The sequence below is a fragment of the Cyclopterus lumpus genome, chromosome 10 (genome assembly GCF_009769545.1).
Source record: "Cyclopterus lumpus isolate fCycLum1 chromosome 10, fCycLum1.pri, whole genome shotgun sequence".
NCBI classification, from domain to species: Eukaryota; Metazoa; Chordata; class Actinopteri; order Perciformes; family Cyclopteridae; genus Cyclopterus; species Cyclopterus lumpus.
In genome coordinates this window covers 15,574,067-15,590,634 of record NC_046975.1, presented here as the reverse complement: position 1 = coordinate 15,590,634, position 16,568 = coordinate 15,574,067, and the positions used below count along the sequence as shown (strand labels likewise).

General features: G+C 39.2%; 3 protein-coding genes across 6 annotated transcripts; 2 read left to right on the top strand and 1 right to left on the bottom strand.

Annotated features, from left to right (window-relative positions):
* The first annotated feature begins 1,174 nt into the window (after positions 1-1,174).
* ccdc85b (coiled-coil domain containing 85B) lies at positions 1,175-3,839 on the top strand. The gene has a single exon (XM_034542839.1). The coding sequence runs from the start codon at positions 1,988-1,990 to the stop codon at positions 2,588-2,590; it is 603 nt and encodes a 200-aa protein (XP_034398730.1). The 5' UTR covers positions 1,175-1,987; the 3' UTR covers positions 2,591-3,839.
* A 906-nt stretch (positions 3,840-4,745) lies between these two features.
* On the bottom strand, positions 4,746-8,083 carry fosl1a (FOS like 1, AP-1 transcription factor subunit a). The gene is made up of 5 exons (XM_034542838.1): positions 7,972-8,083; positions 7,763-7,865; positions 7,160-7,411; positions 6,022-6,129; positions 4,746-5,901 (listed from the first exon to the last, which is right to left on the bottom strand). Exons 2-5 carry the CDS (start codon positions 7,862-7,864, stop codon positions 5,350-5,352), a joined length of 1,014 nt encoding a protein of 337 aa, XP_034398729.1. The 5' UTR covers position 7,865; positions 7,972-8,083; the 3' UTR covers positions 4,746-5,349.
* yif1a (Yip1 interacting factor homolog A (S. cerevisiae)) lies at positions 6,600-16,344 on the top strand. Of its 4 annotated transcripts, none has more exons than XM_034542836.1 (10): positions 6,600-6,814; positions 10,844-10,926; positions 11,297-11,338; positions 11,900-12,144; positions 13,074-13,178; positions 13,801-13,879; positions 13,961-14,018; positions 14,125-14,280; positions 14,514-14,607; positions 15,383-16,344. In XM_034542836.1, the coding sequence occupies exons 2-10, from the start codon at positions 10,872-10,874 to the stop codon at positions 15,539-15,541; spliced, it is 993 nt and encodes a 330-aa protein (XP_034398727.1). In that variant the 5' UTR covers positions 6,600-6,814; positions 10,844-10,871; the 3' UTR covers positions 15,542-16,344. The 4 variants fall into 4 exon arrangements, with proteins under 4 accessions (XP_034398727.1, XP_034398724.1, XP_034398725.1 ...); XM_034542833.1 differs by lacking the exon at positions 6,600-6,814 and adding an exon at positions 8,246-8,361; XM_034542834.1 differs by lacking the exon at positions 6,600-6,814 and adding an exon at positions 8,359-8,375.
* The last annotated feature ends 224 nt before the right edge of the window (positions 16,345-16,568 follow it).

Below are 16,568 nucleotides of genomic sequence, written 5' to 3'. Positions count from 1 at the left end.
TCTTAAGTTATTTTAAAATGTGTTCGAGCCGAGATCTGTGTGAGCACAAGGCCCGTGCCGTGCTTGCTGCGTGTTCACAATCTGCTCTCTTTTCCTCCGGCGATTAATCTAAATAAATCCCTGCAAATCCTCTCCTCGCCCTCCCTTTTGGTGTTTCTGCATGTGTCCTTCAAAATCACAACATAAGGGAAAATGACTCAGTCAACATGTCTTTTTTGTCGGATCTCTCGCTGCAAATCAACACTCTCACTTCTAACCCCACATGACACCCTGATTCCATCCCCAGCTCCCTCTTGCATGGCTAACACCCTACATTGTTATGGCCTCAGCTAAACAATGGAGGTGGGACAGAGGGCGGAAGGATGTGGCTGAATGCCTCAGCATAAACCCATGGAAAAAAGCCTGCAGTCACACTTTCTGCCAATGTTCTTTGAAAAGAAAAGAGTAACCAGAAGTCACTCATGATACATCTGCACTGTACTGTACATCTTTATTTTTAGTGAACTTTAAAGGCATGAAGGGCCTATTGATGTGCTTTCTATGGTTTGCAAAGGTTTGGGCAGAGCTAAGATCTGGTCATAGTCTTTCATTTTTGAGGATTATGAGACCAAGCTGATCAGATAACCCAAGAGGCCCAGACCTTTCCTACTCATTTCCTCCAAGACGTGTGCATATCCATGTTGTTTTGGATTTATGGCATGATAATGGTCAAAGTTAAATCCAAATGTGGGCGCACAAGTTCCTCTGAGAGCACATGCAGCAGATCTTCCCCCTCACATCTGGATGATTTTCATAGCTCAGACGGCCAGCGTCACGGAGCTGTTCGATTCTATGTTAGCATTCACTATGCCATAGGCATATGGTATGCAAAGAGCCTCAGAGGAAACCACCGATCGCTGTCTAACCGACGTGTCAAAACAGCAGTCATCGCAAAAAGTGAAACTTCCGGGGGAAAAGCATTCAAAATAACAGGAATGTTGTTGAGGAACATGATTGCATTCAAACTAGACTCAGACACCTTAAAATAAAAGTAACAACGGTGATGAGTACGAAATCTACATTGTAGTGAAATAGAATGCATTCTCACTATTTTCATTAAAATATGTAACAAGTTTGATGCATTTATTTTGAAGGCGCCAACGACTGTTTCCGGTAATACTCCAGCTTCACGAGCAGCTCGCGGCTTGGTGGAGTCACAGCCGTGAAAGTGGCGGAGGCGGACATTGTTGTGGTAACAGACCAGCCCCAGAGGATGAACAGCGATGATGCACTTATTTTGAGCGGATAAAATGCGAGATTGGATTTTAATTAGTTTTGTTTGTTTGTTTTTATCTAAAGATTAGTCGTTTGTAAAGAATTGGGGCAGAAAGCCGCTGCACCGTACGGACTCATCGACACCGGGGAACGGAGTTCATTCAGCCGAGGCGAGCGGATCACAGCCTGGTGAGACGATGCCAGCGACGTGAAAAATACAACATCTGCAGGGTGTGCATCCGACAAGGCTGCTGGATTAAGCCTCCGTGGATCGACCGGTTCTTTGTACATAAAGGCCGACGAAGAGCCCACGGGGCGGCCGTTGCCGTCAGATACTGAGAGAGGAGGTAAAATAAGGACAGTTGTATTCCTGGAGGCCTTTTGAGAACACAGTCTGCCGTTGAGAAGATGACAGATTGACATTAATGTTAGTTCGCGGCGCTACATGACCTCATTATCATCTACGGAGAACTAGGTTCAGCACAAATTAGGGCGTAAGTCACAGCGCCTTGGAGAAAGCCATCTAAAACAACGAAAATCACATGTATGTGCCATGATTTGGCCTCCAGTTCTGTAGTGATTGCATAGGCTGACATCTGGAAAACACTGTATGCCGAGCAAGAGGATGAGGATGTGATGGCTCTGTGTTAAGCAGTGAAGGACCCAGCTACACCAGCGCTTTTAATTCATTCTCAGGTACCTTCTAGGTGTAGGTTTTTTTAAATATAAAAAAATGGGTAGCGACGGTGAGATAATAAATAGAGAGCTGTCAAAGATGTCTGACGAGGATTTGCTGGCGTGCTCCAAAGAGGAGCTGGTGAGCCGGCTGCGTAAAGAGGAGTCGGAGAAAATATCAGCACTCATCCAGCGAGGACGGCTGATAAAAGAGGTAAATAAACAGCTGCAGGGACATCTCCACGAAATCAGGGAACTGAAAGTCATCAATCAGCGCCTGCAGGAGGAAAACGTGGAGCTGCGGGACCTGTGCTGCTTCCTTGACGACGACCGACTCAAAGTGAAGAAGCTGGCCAGGGAATGGCAGCTTTTCGGGCATCACGCTGCTAAAGTGATGAGGGAGGACCTGGGCGGTTACTTGAAAAAGCTCGCCGACCTGGAGCGCATGCAGGACGGACTGGTGAAGGAGAATTTGGACCTAAAGGAGCTGTGTCTGGTCCTGGAGGAGGAGTGTGTCAGTAGGAGTGACTCCAGCCCCGGAGGGTCCACCGAGCTCAACCTTCCCTGTATGGTGGCCCGGGACCTTGGGGACGGAAGCTCAAGCACAGGCAGCGTGGGAAGCCCAGACCAGCTCCATCTGGTGTGCTCACCTGATGACTGATGGCCGGTTTATGTCAGCAGTCAGGGCTTCACCCACTCAAATACGGAATCTGTAGACTAGGGGTGATGTGATGGACAGAATGGAGATACAGAAGCTTTGTCAGACTATACAAATCAATTTGGTGCAAAAGCATCAGGGCCTTCTGAATGCTGCAAATAGTTGTGTGCCACCAGGTTTAGACTTGACAAAGAATCTACCACTATTGACATTTTCAGGACTTTACAAAGACATTTAATAGATGTTTGCCAGATGATAATGTATCCACATTTTACAGTATTTGTTTTCTAATGAGTCCTCTGTTTTTGGGAAACTCCTTTTTCAATGGTCTGTTGAAAAAAGAAATGGGACCAAAAGAATGGGTCGCATAAAAAAAATTATCTCATGCACTGGACTAGCCTACACTGGTAGAAGCCTTTTTTCTATTGCACTGGACAGTGTTATCATGGATCTTTAAATCACATCTAAAGATTCATTTCAATCCAGTTTTGAGCCATATTTAGTCCACTGAATTCCAATAGCACTGAAATAGATGAGTTGTGATAAAAGAAAAAAATGAAACTATTTGATAATTGCTTTTGCTAGATGCCCAATAATGTGTACTATTTTATGCACTCTCTTCCTCAGGACAGGATTGGAGTGCCATATGTGCATGATGATTGTCACAACTTGTACAGGCCTGTTATCCAGTCTGATGTGGGCCCTTCAGGTTTACTGTGGGTGGGGCCGCTGTGCATAATGTACATGTGCTAGAGCCGGAGTATAAAGCCAGCACACATGTTAGGGTTTGGGATGAGACATGGTAGATGTCCTTGGACCTCACTCAGAGCTGAACTGAACAAGTTCTGTCACTTTTTTAAAAATCCAACTGGAAACTCTTTGTATCAAACTGGAAGGTCTACAAGTGTTAATGATTTATATTCTATTCAAACAAAGCTGTTGAAATTCACTTGTATTACATTTTTCTTACATTGTTCTTGATGTTAATTAGCATATCACAGTTTGTTTAAGTTGACGACGGTCAGCTTTGTCTTCTGTAACTCATGCTTTGTATTTACCCCGTTACATTAACTTTGACCCTTCTTTATCTTGATTTATCTGTATTAACTAGCATTAGGCTACTAACCGATTTCAGTTTAAATCATAGATAATGCACATGGATTAGAAAAGATTTATTTTGTTGTTAGCTGTTTATTGGTGGGCTATGCTCGTAGTGCATTGAAGAGCTTTAAATACAGTGGGTATGACACTTTGTGCTGTTCTGACCTTTCTTTGTGTGTTTGACTTTGCAGAAACAAACATTTACACGTTTACATGACACAGAATGAATGATTTCTGCACTTGTTGTTTTGACCTTCGTGTCAAAACCAACCAAATGATTTATCCTCCTGTCATGTCACACAGTCTGACTTTATGGATGTTCATCAGTTTTATTTTTGGATCCCAGTCCGGAAAGCTGAAGAGGGCAGTAATGCTTTTAACCACTTAGCGATGCACAGACGTCCTTTGACAGCAGCAATCACACCGATTTTTTTTCTCCATCATGCTCTAGACCTCTCAATCTGACTCTCATCTCATCTCTATTTCTTTCTCCAACCCCATTTTAGCAGAGCAACCCAATTCCCTCTGAGCCATCTATGTATTAGCAGGAGATTCGTTTCATTTTTTGGAAATGGAGAAACAGAGAACACAGTGTTCATGGTTGAGGGGCATAGAGCAGTCATTGATGTCAGTATAATCACTTCTAACAAGCGTCAGTAAAAGGGTTGGGATAATTTTTTCATTTAATATAATTATCTCAATTAGTCATTTTATCTCAAATGTAAGAAAGGAGAGAGAAATATGGCCATTATAATTAGGTCAAAGGTTATGTCTTTTCTTTCGACCAACACCAATGATATAAAACACTGCAGCACATCCTCACACTGGATAAACTGCCACCTGAAAAATATTCACCTCTCATTTTTTCTTGATTATTCTCAAAATATCCGCAGATTAATCTTCTGTCAGTTGACTAATCAAACACTCCTGTCAGTCCAACAGCATTTTCAATGCGTTGAATGTGTTGATTTTGAGATGCAGTTAAGTTTAATCATATCCTGGTGTTTAATTTTTACAATAATAATAATATTACACCACCACAAATTTCCCACAGTCATGAACAAGTTATTTACTCTTTATTGTCTAGCAGTACCGTTTTAACAAGAGATTAAAGTAAGGCACTGCCCTCCAAAACAGTTCATCTGTCAGATACAATAAAAACATTAGCAAAAATATATTATACTCAAGAATAAATATGTGGTAATACAATCTATATTACCTCCTATGGCCCAGCCTTAGTGGTTAAATATTTGCATAGACAATATTAGGTTTCATACAAAAATTCATACAAAAATAAGGACCATTTACTTATAAGTACTCTATTTTCCTTGGTGAGGAAGTACATCAAATGTTACGTAATAATAACGTAACAATGTAAAAAGTTGTTAAATGCAATATTATACTGAGTTATCGTTATTAATATATTATTAGATAGTTATCACAGTTGTATTATTCTTTAACACTGCGTGCAATGCTTTGTTTTGAAACTCCAACAAACTCATTCTATCTATCTTTTAAAATTAGAAATATAAAGACTTTATATTTATATCAATACTTGAAAGAGAGTAACATTCTTATCCTGCTGAATTATCATTTTCATTTCCCTCTTCACACATGATGAAATTAACATTAGTGTTTTGCCAGGACGAGATAGCAGTAAATCACAGAGTGAGGATGGTCGGGGAGTGCAGGGAGTGATCCGATTGGTCTCCACTGCTGCTGCTGCGGCGATGAGCTATCCCACAGTGCTGTGGGACTTGAGACTGGTGGTTGTTTCCCTGGTGTAATGTAGCATGGGACGTGATGGAGGCGCTAGTGTCTAAAGAGGCAGAGGGATAGGTGAATACCATACCAGCTGTGAAGGGTAGGAGAGAGGGAGTAGATGTGAGAACCGGGGTGTGGAGAGAATCGGATTCAGTGGTAGAGGCAGACAACTTCACATGCTTGGTGGGGATGGTTATCTTTGGTTTGGGCTTCTCCATCTTTGGTGGCAGTTTGGTCGAGGGTCCGGGTCTGCTAAACTCCCGTGGCTCTAGTTTGATGCCTCCCAAAGAGGAAGTTGATGGGATTGGGTCAGAATCTGAATCCGAGTCCTCAATTTTACAAATGGGACGGTGAGCCTCCAGGACCAGCTCAAGCCTGTCTCTCTGCTTTTGTAATTCAGCTATTTCCTTCTGTAATTTGGACTTTTCATCCTCCAGCAGGTCAGTCTCCTACACCAGTGGAAAGCAGAGAGAGAGACAGACATATGTGTTAAGTCCCTCATCTCTTGTTGATGCCAATGTCTTGTATTTCAATCATTAATCTTTTGTATTTGTACAATGTTCACTTACACTTTGCAGTGTGTCTGTCAGCTCCCGACGGCGATTGCGACATTTTGCTGCAGCCAATTTATTCCTCTCCCTTCGTATTCTACGTCTCTGCATCTCTTCCTGAGATAACTTTGATGAGAAAGGGGAGATTAAAATACATAAAATAAGTTAGCCTGGCGCAGAGAGTCAAACTCTAAACAGATATGACGGTCTAAAGTTGGATTGTGAAACCTTGCTTTGAGTAAAAAACTCTTAAATGTACAGAGAGACAATATGGGGCGCCACCCTAGACTACATGTCACATGTGAAATACTACCACCATGTGTGTGCACTGAGTCATCACAATCATGGTGGCTGAATGATCTTGAAATGTCTGAGCTTTTGTGCCTTTGTAACTAACTCTGACTTCATCCAGCACCCTGCTGAATAATTGCTGTTGATCAAATATTTCCCGCCCTTTGAGGGTGATGACTCACACTCAGACTCCAGCGGTGACTCAGGTGTGAGTCACATAACATGACTTGCCCCTGTGAGTCACATGACAGTCCACTTCCTGTATAATGAAATTACAACGGGATGTGTGCCAACGTGTGTCTGATGAAACCAAAAACTTGTGGTGGTGCCGAAAATGCTGATGGTTTTTAAGGTCAAAGTTGCGTTGAACTGGGTCACTTCAACATCTCTGATATTGTGTTCTTGAACATAACATTGCTCTGCTTTGCAAACAGTGTGTCGCAGGTGATCATTTCACTGAGTCAACAAAGACTCAACGCAAACACCATCAAAGAACATAAACAGCGTGTGTCGGACTCTGGTGAGAATATTTTCCTTTTCAAAACTTATTTAGATAATGTATTCAATAAAAAATCGACATTGTCTTAGATTGTCCATCCCCCATTTCTAAATGGATTTCACTTGATATGTAAATCTAAAGGAAATGACTCAGAGAGCATTACAGGATATTACACACTAGTTACGAAATGATTGAGCTCCTGTCCACCCTTCACTATCTGAATCCCCAGCAAGGCAAATATGCCTCAGAAGATAACTTTTTATAATTTTGCTTTCTGGCTGACACACAATAAATCCACACTTACCAGTGTCTAAATCTGTGTATATATATTTGTAAAGTTTCAGAATCTCTGATTTATTTTCTTACATGGTCATCGTTCCTGCGCCTTGTTGAAATAGTAGTGTTTGTTGCTGCTCTTATGACTCCTGGTCTGAGAAGATGGGAAGGTGGTGGACCCAGAGTCCGTGCCCCTGAGAGGGTTGGATAGGGGGGTACTGGAGATCGGGAAGGGCCCGGAGGATGCATGAGGGAGGGCTGGACCAACCACTGGAGGTCCTGGTTGGTTGTGATGGCATTAAGGCTTGGTACAAACTGACTGCTGCCAGCCATTGTAAACTTCTGGAAAAATAGATTGAAAACATTGATTAGATAAAGTTAGTGGAAGTAACAGCATGTATTCAATAACAAAACACATGGTTTCTGAAGTCTAAATGGAAAATAATGAATGTAAAACATAACTGATGATCAAGCCTATCATGGTTACATACATCTACAGAATGACAACCAACGTGTATAACTACACACAAGTTACAAATGATATGTTTAACAGTAGTACTTTATTGAAGCTTGAAATCCTCAACTTTTTAAAACTTTGAGTTTTACTCTTTCAGTTTAGTTTAGATTATGTTTGGCCCCCTAACTCTCTGGAGATAATTTGTAGCACACTTATTTTAATTAAGGTACACCTACCTGCTCCTGTTGTGTAGTTGTAGTATTGGGAGTTCCCAGGGAGTTTGACGCAGAGACGCTGCCTGTGTACATCGGGTTGCCTCTCCCAAAGTTTCGATACATCCTTTAAATTAAAGTAAAATGTGATCCGGCTGTGGTTATAAATCCTTCCAAAACGGTACTTTCGGGTTGAATCAGTTGTGTCAATTCAAAACTCTGGGTAAACCCACCTTATTGCGGTAAATCGGTAGAGTCCAAACGGGTGCGTCTTCAAGGGGGGACAAGGAAGGAAATATCGCGTGGCTTTTTTTCCAAATCGCCTTAAAACTTCCAAAAACAACTTTCAGTGCAGCCTCTTGTTGTTAGTCATACATCTAGAAGCCAACGACTGGGAATGATTGTGAAGTTGTAAACTCTTAAAGCGGCACTATAGGTTCACCACGCCCCTCTGCACTTACGGGAAATACTGTCGTCTGGAACCTCTCACGAATCAAACCACGTGCCATGACGTCATTGACCATATATGGTGAGAGTTTCCTCCTCAGCGTAGCACCCGGGATTCCTCAGACTGAAACCACTTCTGATGCAGTAGTTGACTACAATTTCCTACTACAGTGGAAGTACTGTCACTTATGTAATGTATTGTCTTACGTTAAAAAACAACAGTTATTTAAATTGTAGCCTATTCACTGTTATTTAAATATTGTCTGGACTTTTTGGAGATAAGGACACAAATTAATCATAACAATTTCAACAAGCTAAGAGGAAAGGGATCACACTAGAAAAGTTGTCATACGTGTATCACTGTTCTCACTGTAATTGAGCTTTATGAAATTACAAAACTAAAGTAGATTAGTTGTGTCTTTATTATGGCAAATATACCGTTTTTTCATTTCCAATGATTATGGAGAATTTACAACATTTGTGAGTTTGTACAACGGCATATACTACTTAGAATTACTAAGTGAAATTAATCAATTAAATTAAATTAATTTAAATATACTCTAAAACTTTATAGGTTTTAATGCAATTGATTAATATTTTATGAATATCCTTAAGTAAATTAGTATGTTTAAAAATGTCAAGGTAACTTAACTTTAAATTTCCAGATCCAGTTCAGAACATAAATATCTAGAAATTATGAAAAACTTTGTATTCTTAATAAATAAATAAACAGTGAACCTTACTAATACTGTATGTTAATGTTAAATTATGGACCATAAAATATATTCAGAAAAGTACAGATAAAGTCAATTCCACCATGTATGTCATAACTGTCAGGTAATATTTACAAAAAACAACAGCAAGAGGGGGAAAAAAATCATACTCTGATACTCTTTGATCGTAAATCTGAATTTCCAGGTTGTATCATGCTTCAGGATCGTTTATGAAATAGATTATACAGTGTTGGTTAAGCTGTGTCCATGCTGTGCCTAATTGTGTTGAGGTTTTTGGCAGTCACTCTCACTTCACAAACCACATCAATGTGTATACATGCCTGTGGAGATGAGTCAGTGCATTACCACAAAGTTGCTCATTTATATCATCATCCTTTTTAACCACTGTTTTTTACTTGCAAGCACAATAGTTGCGAGTAAAGATTAAAAAACTGCATGCTGTAGATTCCGTAAGCTTAGTCCATCACAACAGCTGCTGACCTTGCAGTCCCTAAGGACAGAGTTCCCGGCAATGGTTGATTTCTTCTAGCTGTTGATGCGCCAGTGTCTCACATTACAGTTAATTCTTCTCGCTAAAGTTAATTGGAAAGACAATCTGTAGTCTTCTTTGGGGGGAACAAAATAGTGCAGATTAATCATCCTTATCTATGAGTAGTGGCCTTCTGTCTCCTCATAATTTATGAATGAGAATCGAGACAATGACCAAACACTGAAACTGCCAATAGCATGGAACTTAACAAAGACTGCATGATGCTCATTGGCCCATCTCACTGAGTCTCAGATTTCACCAAATTGCATCCTATCATAAACAGGACACACATGCAGGATGTTTTATTTTCAATGTGGTTGATGGTATCATATGAAGGGAATATGGGGTAAAGGTGAGTGTCAGATGACTACAGCTTCAGGAATGCATGATGCCACAATTGCATGTGTCTAATTTTGACATGTCCCAACATGTTTCCCCAGATTACATTCATTCAACCACCAGGGGTTTCGGTTATGTCTTATTTGATTAGGAAATGTCTGCTCATCAGACATGCACATTTGGGTGCTTTAAAAAAAACATTTTAAGTGTATGTATATTCAAATGTTCCCAATAAAAGTTTTAAATGTTCTAGAGCGGATGAAGGACATTTAGATTGAATTACCATTTACTCACCCTACAAACACTCCTCTACACCCACACATCCACCCACACGTCCATCCATCCCACACATAATTCACATCTCATAAAAGCATCCTCATGACACACACTTGTGTTTATTTGGTTTTGTGGGTGTTGCCTTGTGAATTAATGCTTAAGTACCTTGATCTTTATACCCAGAGATTGTACAGTGCAGTTTTGCACATGCCTGTACACAAAACAGTGTCCAGGTTATGGTTTGGTGAGGTAAATATCAAGAAATAACATTTAAATAATATCAAATTACTATAATCCAAATGGTTTGGGAAATATTATTTAACTTGGTATTAAAAATGTCAAAGGTACATTAGCAGTTTAATGTACTCAGGTAAGTAGGGTTCTTATTTTGAAGCACTATAGAGGTGATGAAAGTAAAACTCCTTAAATGTATAACTAAATAACTCAATATAGTAATTAAAATGTTGGAAACATTTGCAACCAAAAGTATTACAAGTTAAAGTTGGGGCTAATGCTAACGGCGTTTAGTAATTTTATGTTATGTTAAGTTTCATGAATATAACATATGCTTATGATGTCATCTGCAAAGTATGTAAAGATAATAACATGCACCAGGTACATTGAAAAGAGTACCGTTCAATTAAAACAAAAAGCGCACCATAATTCCTTAAAACGCAGTGGAGCAACGTTATAAGTGTAAATTAAGAGTCTCACGTGTAAGTAGCGGCAGTAAACGCTGTACTTTCGTGGTTAGTCGTGTCTTCGTGATCTGCCACGCAGGCAAAGTGAAGTCGACCAACCGCAGTGGATGGGAGGGTCCTCAGCAGCAGCCACGTCGCGAGCTAACAACGTTAGCTGTGCAGGTGAGTGCTCTCGTGCTCGTTGTTTACTTCATTACATTGTCCCTCAGACAAACCGTGTGATCATTTTACATGTTACTGTTAATTGTGTGTTTCTCACACGCGTAGCACCACCACGTGTTACTTAAACAATATGAGTGATATTAACTTAGCTGGCCGGACTAGCTAGCTAGCATGAACCGGCTGCCATAGTGGTGACCGTTGGAGACGTTTATACAGAGGTTAGCTAGCAGGTGTGAGCCTCTTACTAATATCGCGTTAACTAATTCCATGTTCAATGCTAGCTGTGGTATAACATAACAGTGTGTAATATATCTGTAAGTTAACCAGCGGAGCGGAAACGTAGCTAACGTGTCATTGTTTTTGTTTGAAGCGAACGTCACAATGGACTTGCCACATCAGGGGTATAGACCAAGTAAGTGGAAATATGGATCACCGCGTTACCATCACTTATTCATTTTGTAAAATATTTGCAAAATACCCGTCCGTGGTTTCTACTTCCTATTTTCTTACTTGAGCTCAACGGGTGATCTACACAAACATGATCACAGTTTATTTGGTAATCTCATACCTATATGTATGCAGTTTAATACACCAGTTACATGCATCCTACTTGCAAGAGGGTTATAGTGAGTCTGCTATTGGATTATCATGGGGTGGAGAACACATTAGAAACATATGTCAGTATGATGCAATACAATTCAACAGCACCACAAGCCTTCAAAATGCCCATACAATTTTTTTGTATGGGCATTTTGGGAAGGATTTATTGCATTAACTGCATTAGTTTGTATTATACTGCATTAGTTTTAACTTAAGGTACCTAATGAACTGGCAACTAAGTGTAAACCTTCACAGCCTGTTCCTATTTCATTTAGCTGATAATTAGATAGTAACTCTATGAAATGTAAATAAAGTGTTTGATGTATATATTCACATGCCCCTCATTTACTCCGTTGTGTCCATCCATTCACAGCTAAACCGAGGGCTCGTGCAGCTCCCCCCACAGCTGATTCTATCCTATTTGATGACACCAGCTCTGTAGCACCAGCAATGAACAATCAAGGCTACTACACTCCTGGGTACAATATGGCAGGACCCTCAAATGACATGCAAGGAGGTGCTGTGCCGAACAACATGTTTGCTGACCCAATGGCCAATGCTGCAATGGTATACGGCTCCTCATTAGCCAACCAAGGAAAAGATATGGTGAACAAAGAGGTGAGAAAAAAACAGGATGTACTACGGTTTCCTTCATATATGACATATGCTACATATTGGGGCGTTAATCCAGTAACCTATGAATACGGTTAACTTTAACAATAGCTTTACACCTGCCACAAAAATGTGTCTTTGGGGATTAAATCTCAAATTGACGATTGTAAATACTAAAAATGCACCAATCCAGATGTTCTGTCTTTCTAAAAAAAAACAACAACTATGAAATGAAAGCATCCACAAATAATAAGTAAATCCAAACTGTCCCAGTTTTTTTGGACTTCTTAGTGTTACAAAGTATGAACTGTTCGGCTGCACTGTGTACCACAGCTGCCACCGTGTGCGCGACATGTATGTGTTTGGCTGTGGCTGTAGTCATGTAATAAATGAGACTGATTGGGCTGTCAATCGATCTGTGCATCTCTTGTAAATTCAGATTTAAATGCACCCCAAACCAACTGAACCATTTTTACAAGTTTTTGAAGTTTCGCTGTAGCTGTATGACGAAGCATACAAAGCAAGACGGAGCCTGACTGTTGATATGGAGAGTTAAATTGTACAAACGGGAGTCATCTCAAATATAGTAATTTGCAGTACAACTGTGAAAATCTAATGTTTTTATCCATGTAAGTGTGACAAAGGTGACTCAACAAGTTCGTAATGTTAGGATTTTCAACATGGAGAACCATACAGATTGGTTCTTTTATTGACATAGCCACTCTCCAGGAGCAGTCTAATACTTTCTGCTTTTCAACTACTCTGAAATGCCTCTTTGCCCTATTAGTAGTCGGGGTGAAACCAATGTCGTTCCACTGGATTGTTCGCTTTAATACACCCACGGTTTAGCTGTGACTCAACTGTATTAATTACCCTTTGGCAGAATGTCACTTTTCCTTTTGTAGAGTTAATGTTTGCGCTTCCTTTTTTTTCAGATTAGCAGATTCATGTCTGTGAACAAGCTGAAATACTTCTTTGCAGTTGACACCAAATATGTATTGAAGAAACTCATGATCCTCATGTTCCCTTACACGCATCAGGTAATCAGTGCCATCCACCCATCAGACTTTGTCCTACATCAATGTACAAGGAGATACAAAACATTCAATAGCATGCGTAACTGCTTGATAATTTCCCCATGTATCATATTTTCACATACTTATCAATTGAAACAACGCAAACAATTTAACCAGCCACTTCATCACCACTCCAGCTTTATTTATGAACATGAGAATGCTCTGATTGCCAGTGCGGATATAAAAGCTCAGTTCATTCCCACACACTTTATCTTACTGAGATTGTAAATCAAGTCACCACATCAAACATGTTGTGCCCTGATAATGTATGAACACAGAGTGCGAACACGCCTTACAAGACCAGGGTGACAAAGTCAAACTAAAGAAGAAACTTATCTTGATTTACTTTTCCCACAATGTGAATTTGAGCTTTACGTGGAATATTTATTTCTGTGTTAACTCCATTCTTACTTCTAATGATCATCTACTATTGCTGTTGCCCCTAATTGATTTGACTTTGATTCATTTGATTGTTTCATGTAAGCTGTTGTTCTATCTTGAAGAAAAGAGCACCAAACATAATTTGCATACATAGTTTTGTTTTGTCAGCATTGTGATTCGTACTGTACTTGTGTGTTCATGGTAGGATTGGGAAGTTCGTTACCATAGGGACACTCCACTGACTCCAAGACAGGATGTAAATGCACCAGATCTTTACATACCAAGTAAGTTTTCTATAAAAACCAAATGATCAAAAGCAGATCATTTTGTGATCTAATGTTCTAGGTGTACTTTTTGTCTTTTAGCGATGGCTTTCATCACCTACATTTTACTAGCTGGAATGGCCCTCGGCATTCAAAAACGGTGAATGACTCTTCCTTATCTAATTTAGTTTATGACTAATGATGAAAGTAAATTAGTTTTGTATCAAATATGTTAAATACGGAATGTGTATTGTCTTTGTGTGAAGGTTCAGTCCAGAGGTCCTTGGACTGTGTGCCAGCACCGCCCTCGTGTGGGTCATCATCGAGGTCTTGGTGATGTTGTTGAGTTTGTACCTGCTGACGGTACACAGCGACCTCTCGACCTTTGATCTCATTGCCTACAGTGGATACAAATATGTTGGGTAAATGTCAAGTTATACTTAAGATGAATATGATATGAGGGTTAGTTTTACAACAAAGCTTCAACCTGTTGTGTATTATAGCTGCTAAATCAAAGATGTAAATATATTTATTCAGATTCAGCTCGGTGGTTAAAAAGTACTTTTGTAAATATGCCATATTTAATTCTGCTCATGTTAGTTGCATTATAAATATTGAAGGATATTTTGAATATCTTTTCATGCTTCTCCTCTAGGATGATCTTCACAGTGTTGTGTGGCTTATTGTTCGGCAGTGACGGATATTATGTGGCACTTGCGTGGTCCTCTTGCGCCCTTATGTTCTTCATTGTAAGTATTTTGAGCTAATTTTGGAAGTTAATTTAGATTTGGTCCTTACTCTTAAGCCGAACATTTTTTACGTCCCAATTCCGGCAATTTTATCCTTCATAGTCTATTTTCAACGTTTTGTCTGTACAAAATCTCTGACCTTTTTGTCAGCTATTTTTTTGATTTAGTCTTAAGTTCCTGTGTCAAATGTCCTTTTTCAGTCTTCCGATTTATATTGAGTATTTCAGTCAATCCAGTTTGGCCATAACAAATAGTTTTCTCATTTAGTCCAACATATTTTCACATAGGATTTTATCTTATCTGATTAAAACACAGGTTGAATGATTAAGAATGCAGCGTAGCAGTTATTGCAGTATTGTTTTTCTTGAGAGAAACATATTTTTACTTCAGAAAAGGTAATAATTTCCTATGAAGGTCAAATATTTACATATTTAGAAGCTGTGTTTTTCCATTTCAGTTCTTTCCAGGAATGTTTTGAAAAAACAATAGCAAAGAAACAAATATGCAGAGTACACACATAACAAAGTACAGGGAATACACACTAAACAATATAGATAATCCTTACAGTGTAACCACCAAGTGTCACCAAAAAGTACACCATCTTGCATTGTTTAGCATTACTATGTGTTGCATTGTTACACTATATTACATTTCGTAACTAAAATACCTCAACAATGACTTGCATATTACTTCACATATCCTACAATATTTTATGGAACAACTTACTGTTTGTTGTAGCCTTATTTTCAGTTTACAGATGTTTCTGTGTTTGCAGGTCCGATCTCTGAAAATGAAAATCCTTCCCTCTCTCTCTTCGGACTCCATTGGAACTGGATCAAGTGCCAAACCCCAATTTCGCCTTTATATCACTGTGGCGACTGCAGTGTTTCAGCCAGTCGTTATATATTGGTTAACCTCTCATTTGGTCAGGTGACCGTGATGCAGTTAATAACTTCAAGTCCAATCTTATTGGAGCGAAAACATTTTGTTGAGTGTTTGTACACCTGCCTTTATACACTTGGTTGTCAGTAAACTCCAAACATATGTAGACGTTGTTGAACTGCAGCGCGTGTTGAGGTTATTAATGAAATGTTTCACTGATTTAACCACAAAGTGTGACACAGAAAATGTCTCATGTACAGTAACTCTGGCAAATGCTTATTTTTGGCCACCTAACTTTGAAGACAAGGGCTTTCTTTGTGAGATCTATTTAATCATAACTTTGATTCAGTTTAAATGTCCTTTTTATATAATGTCCCTGGACCTGCTTTACAGTATTTCACCCCACAGTACACACACACCACGCAGACATAAAACACACATTACACACATGATTCAAGTACAATTTTTCTGGTATAGTGGGTATGTTGCTGCATTATCCCCCTTTATCTTGTGAGTCTTGGATCGTATTTACCTACATTTGACAAAGCATGTTTTGATTTTTTTTTTAGAAAATAAATAAATATATTTAGCTTTGTGTATTCAATTTTAACCGTTTTCTGCAAATAGAAAAAATAGTCATGATGCTGCATTAGAACTGCTTTTGATACTTTAAAGTACTACTTATTTTAGTACAAAGCCTGAATATTTATTTCACTACTGGTATTTTGGTAACCGTTTCCTTCTTAACTTTTGTGCATCACTTTAAAAAGTGTCTCTGTCCGTGTTAAAAACTATTCTAGCCATCAAGTTATTTACCTTTTCCACTTTCAATCATTAAACCAACTTCAATCCTGATCATTATTCCAAAATATACAATATTTTTGAGAATTTTAACCCCAGTACTGTTGGAATAAAAACATATGTAATAACTTTTTGTAGGCTATACTAAATGCTAGTTTTTGTTTTCTTTAGTGATGTGTCAAATGATGCGCAACAACATGTATGTTGATGCATTGTATCAAACACAAAATGCAGCAGCAGCAATGCCACTAGTGGAATCCAGGAAAATACCATAGCTT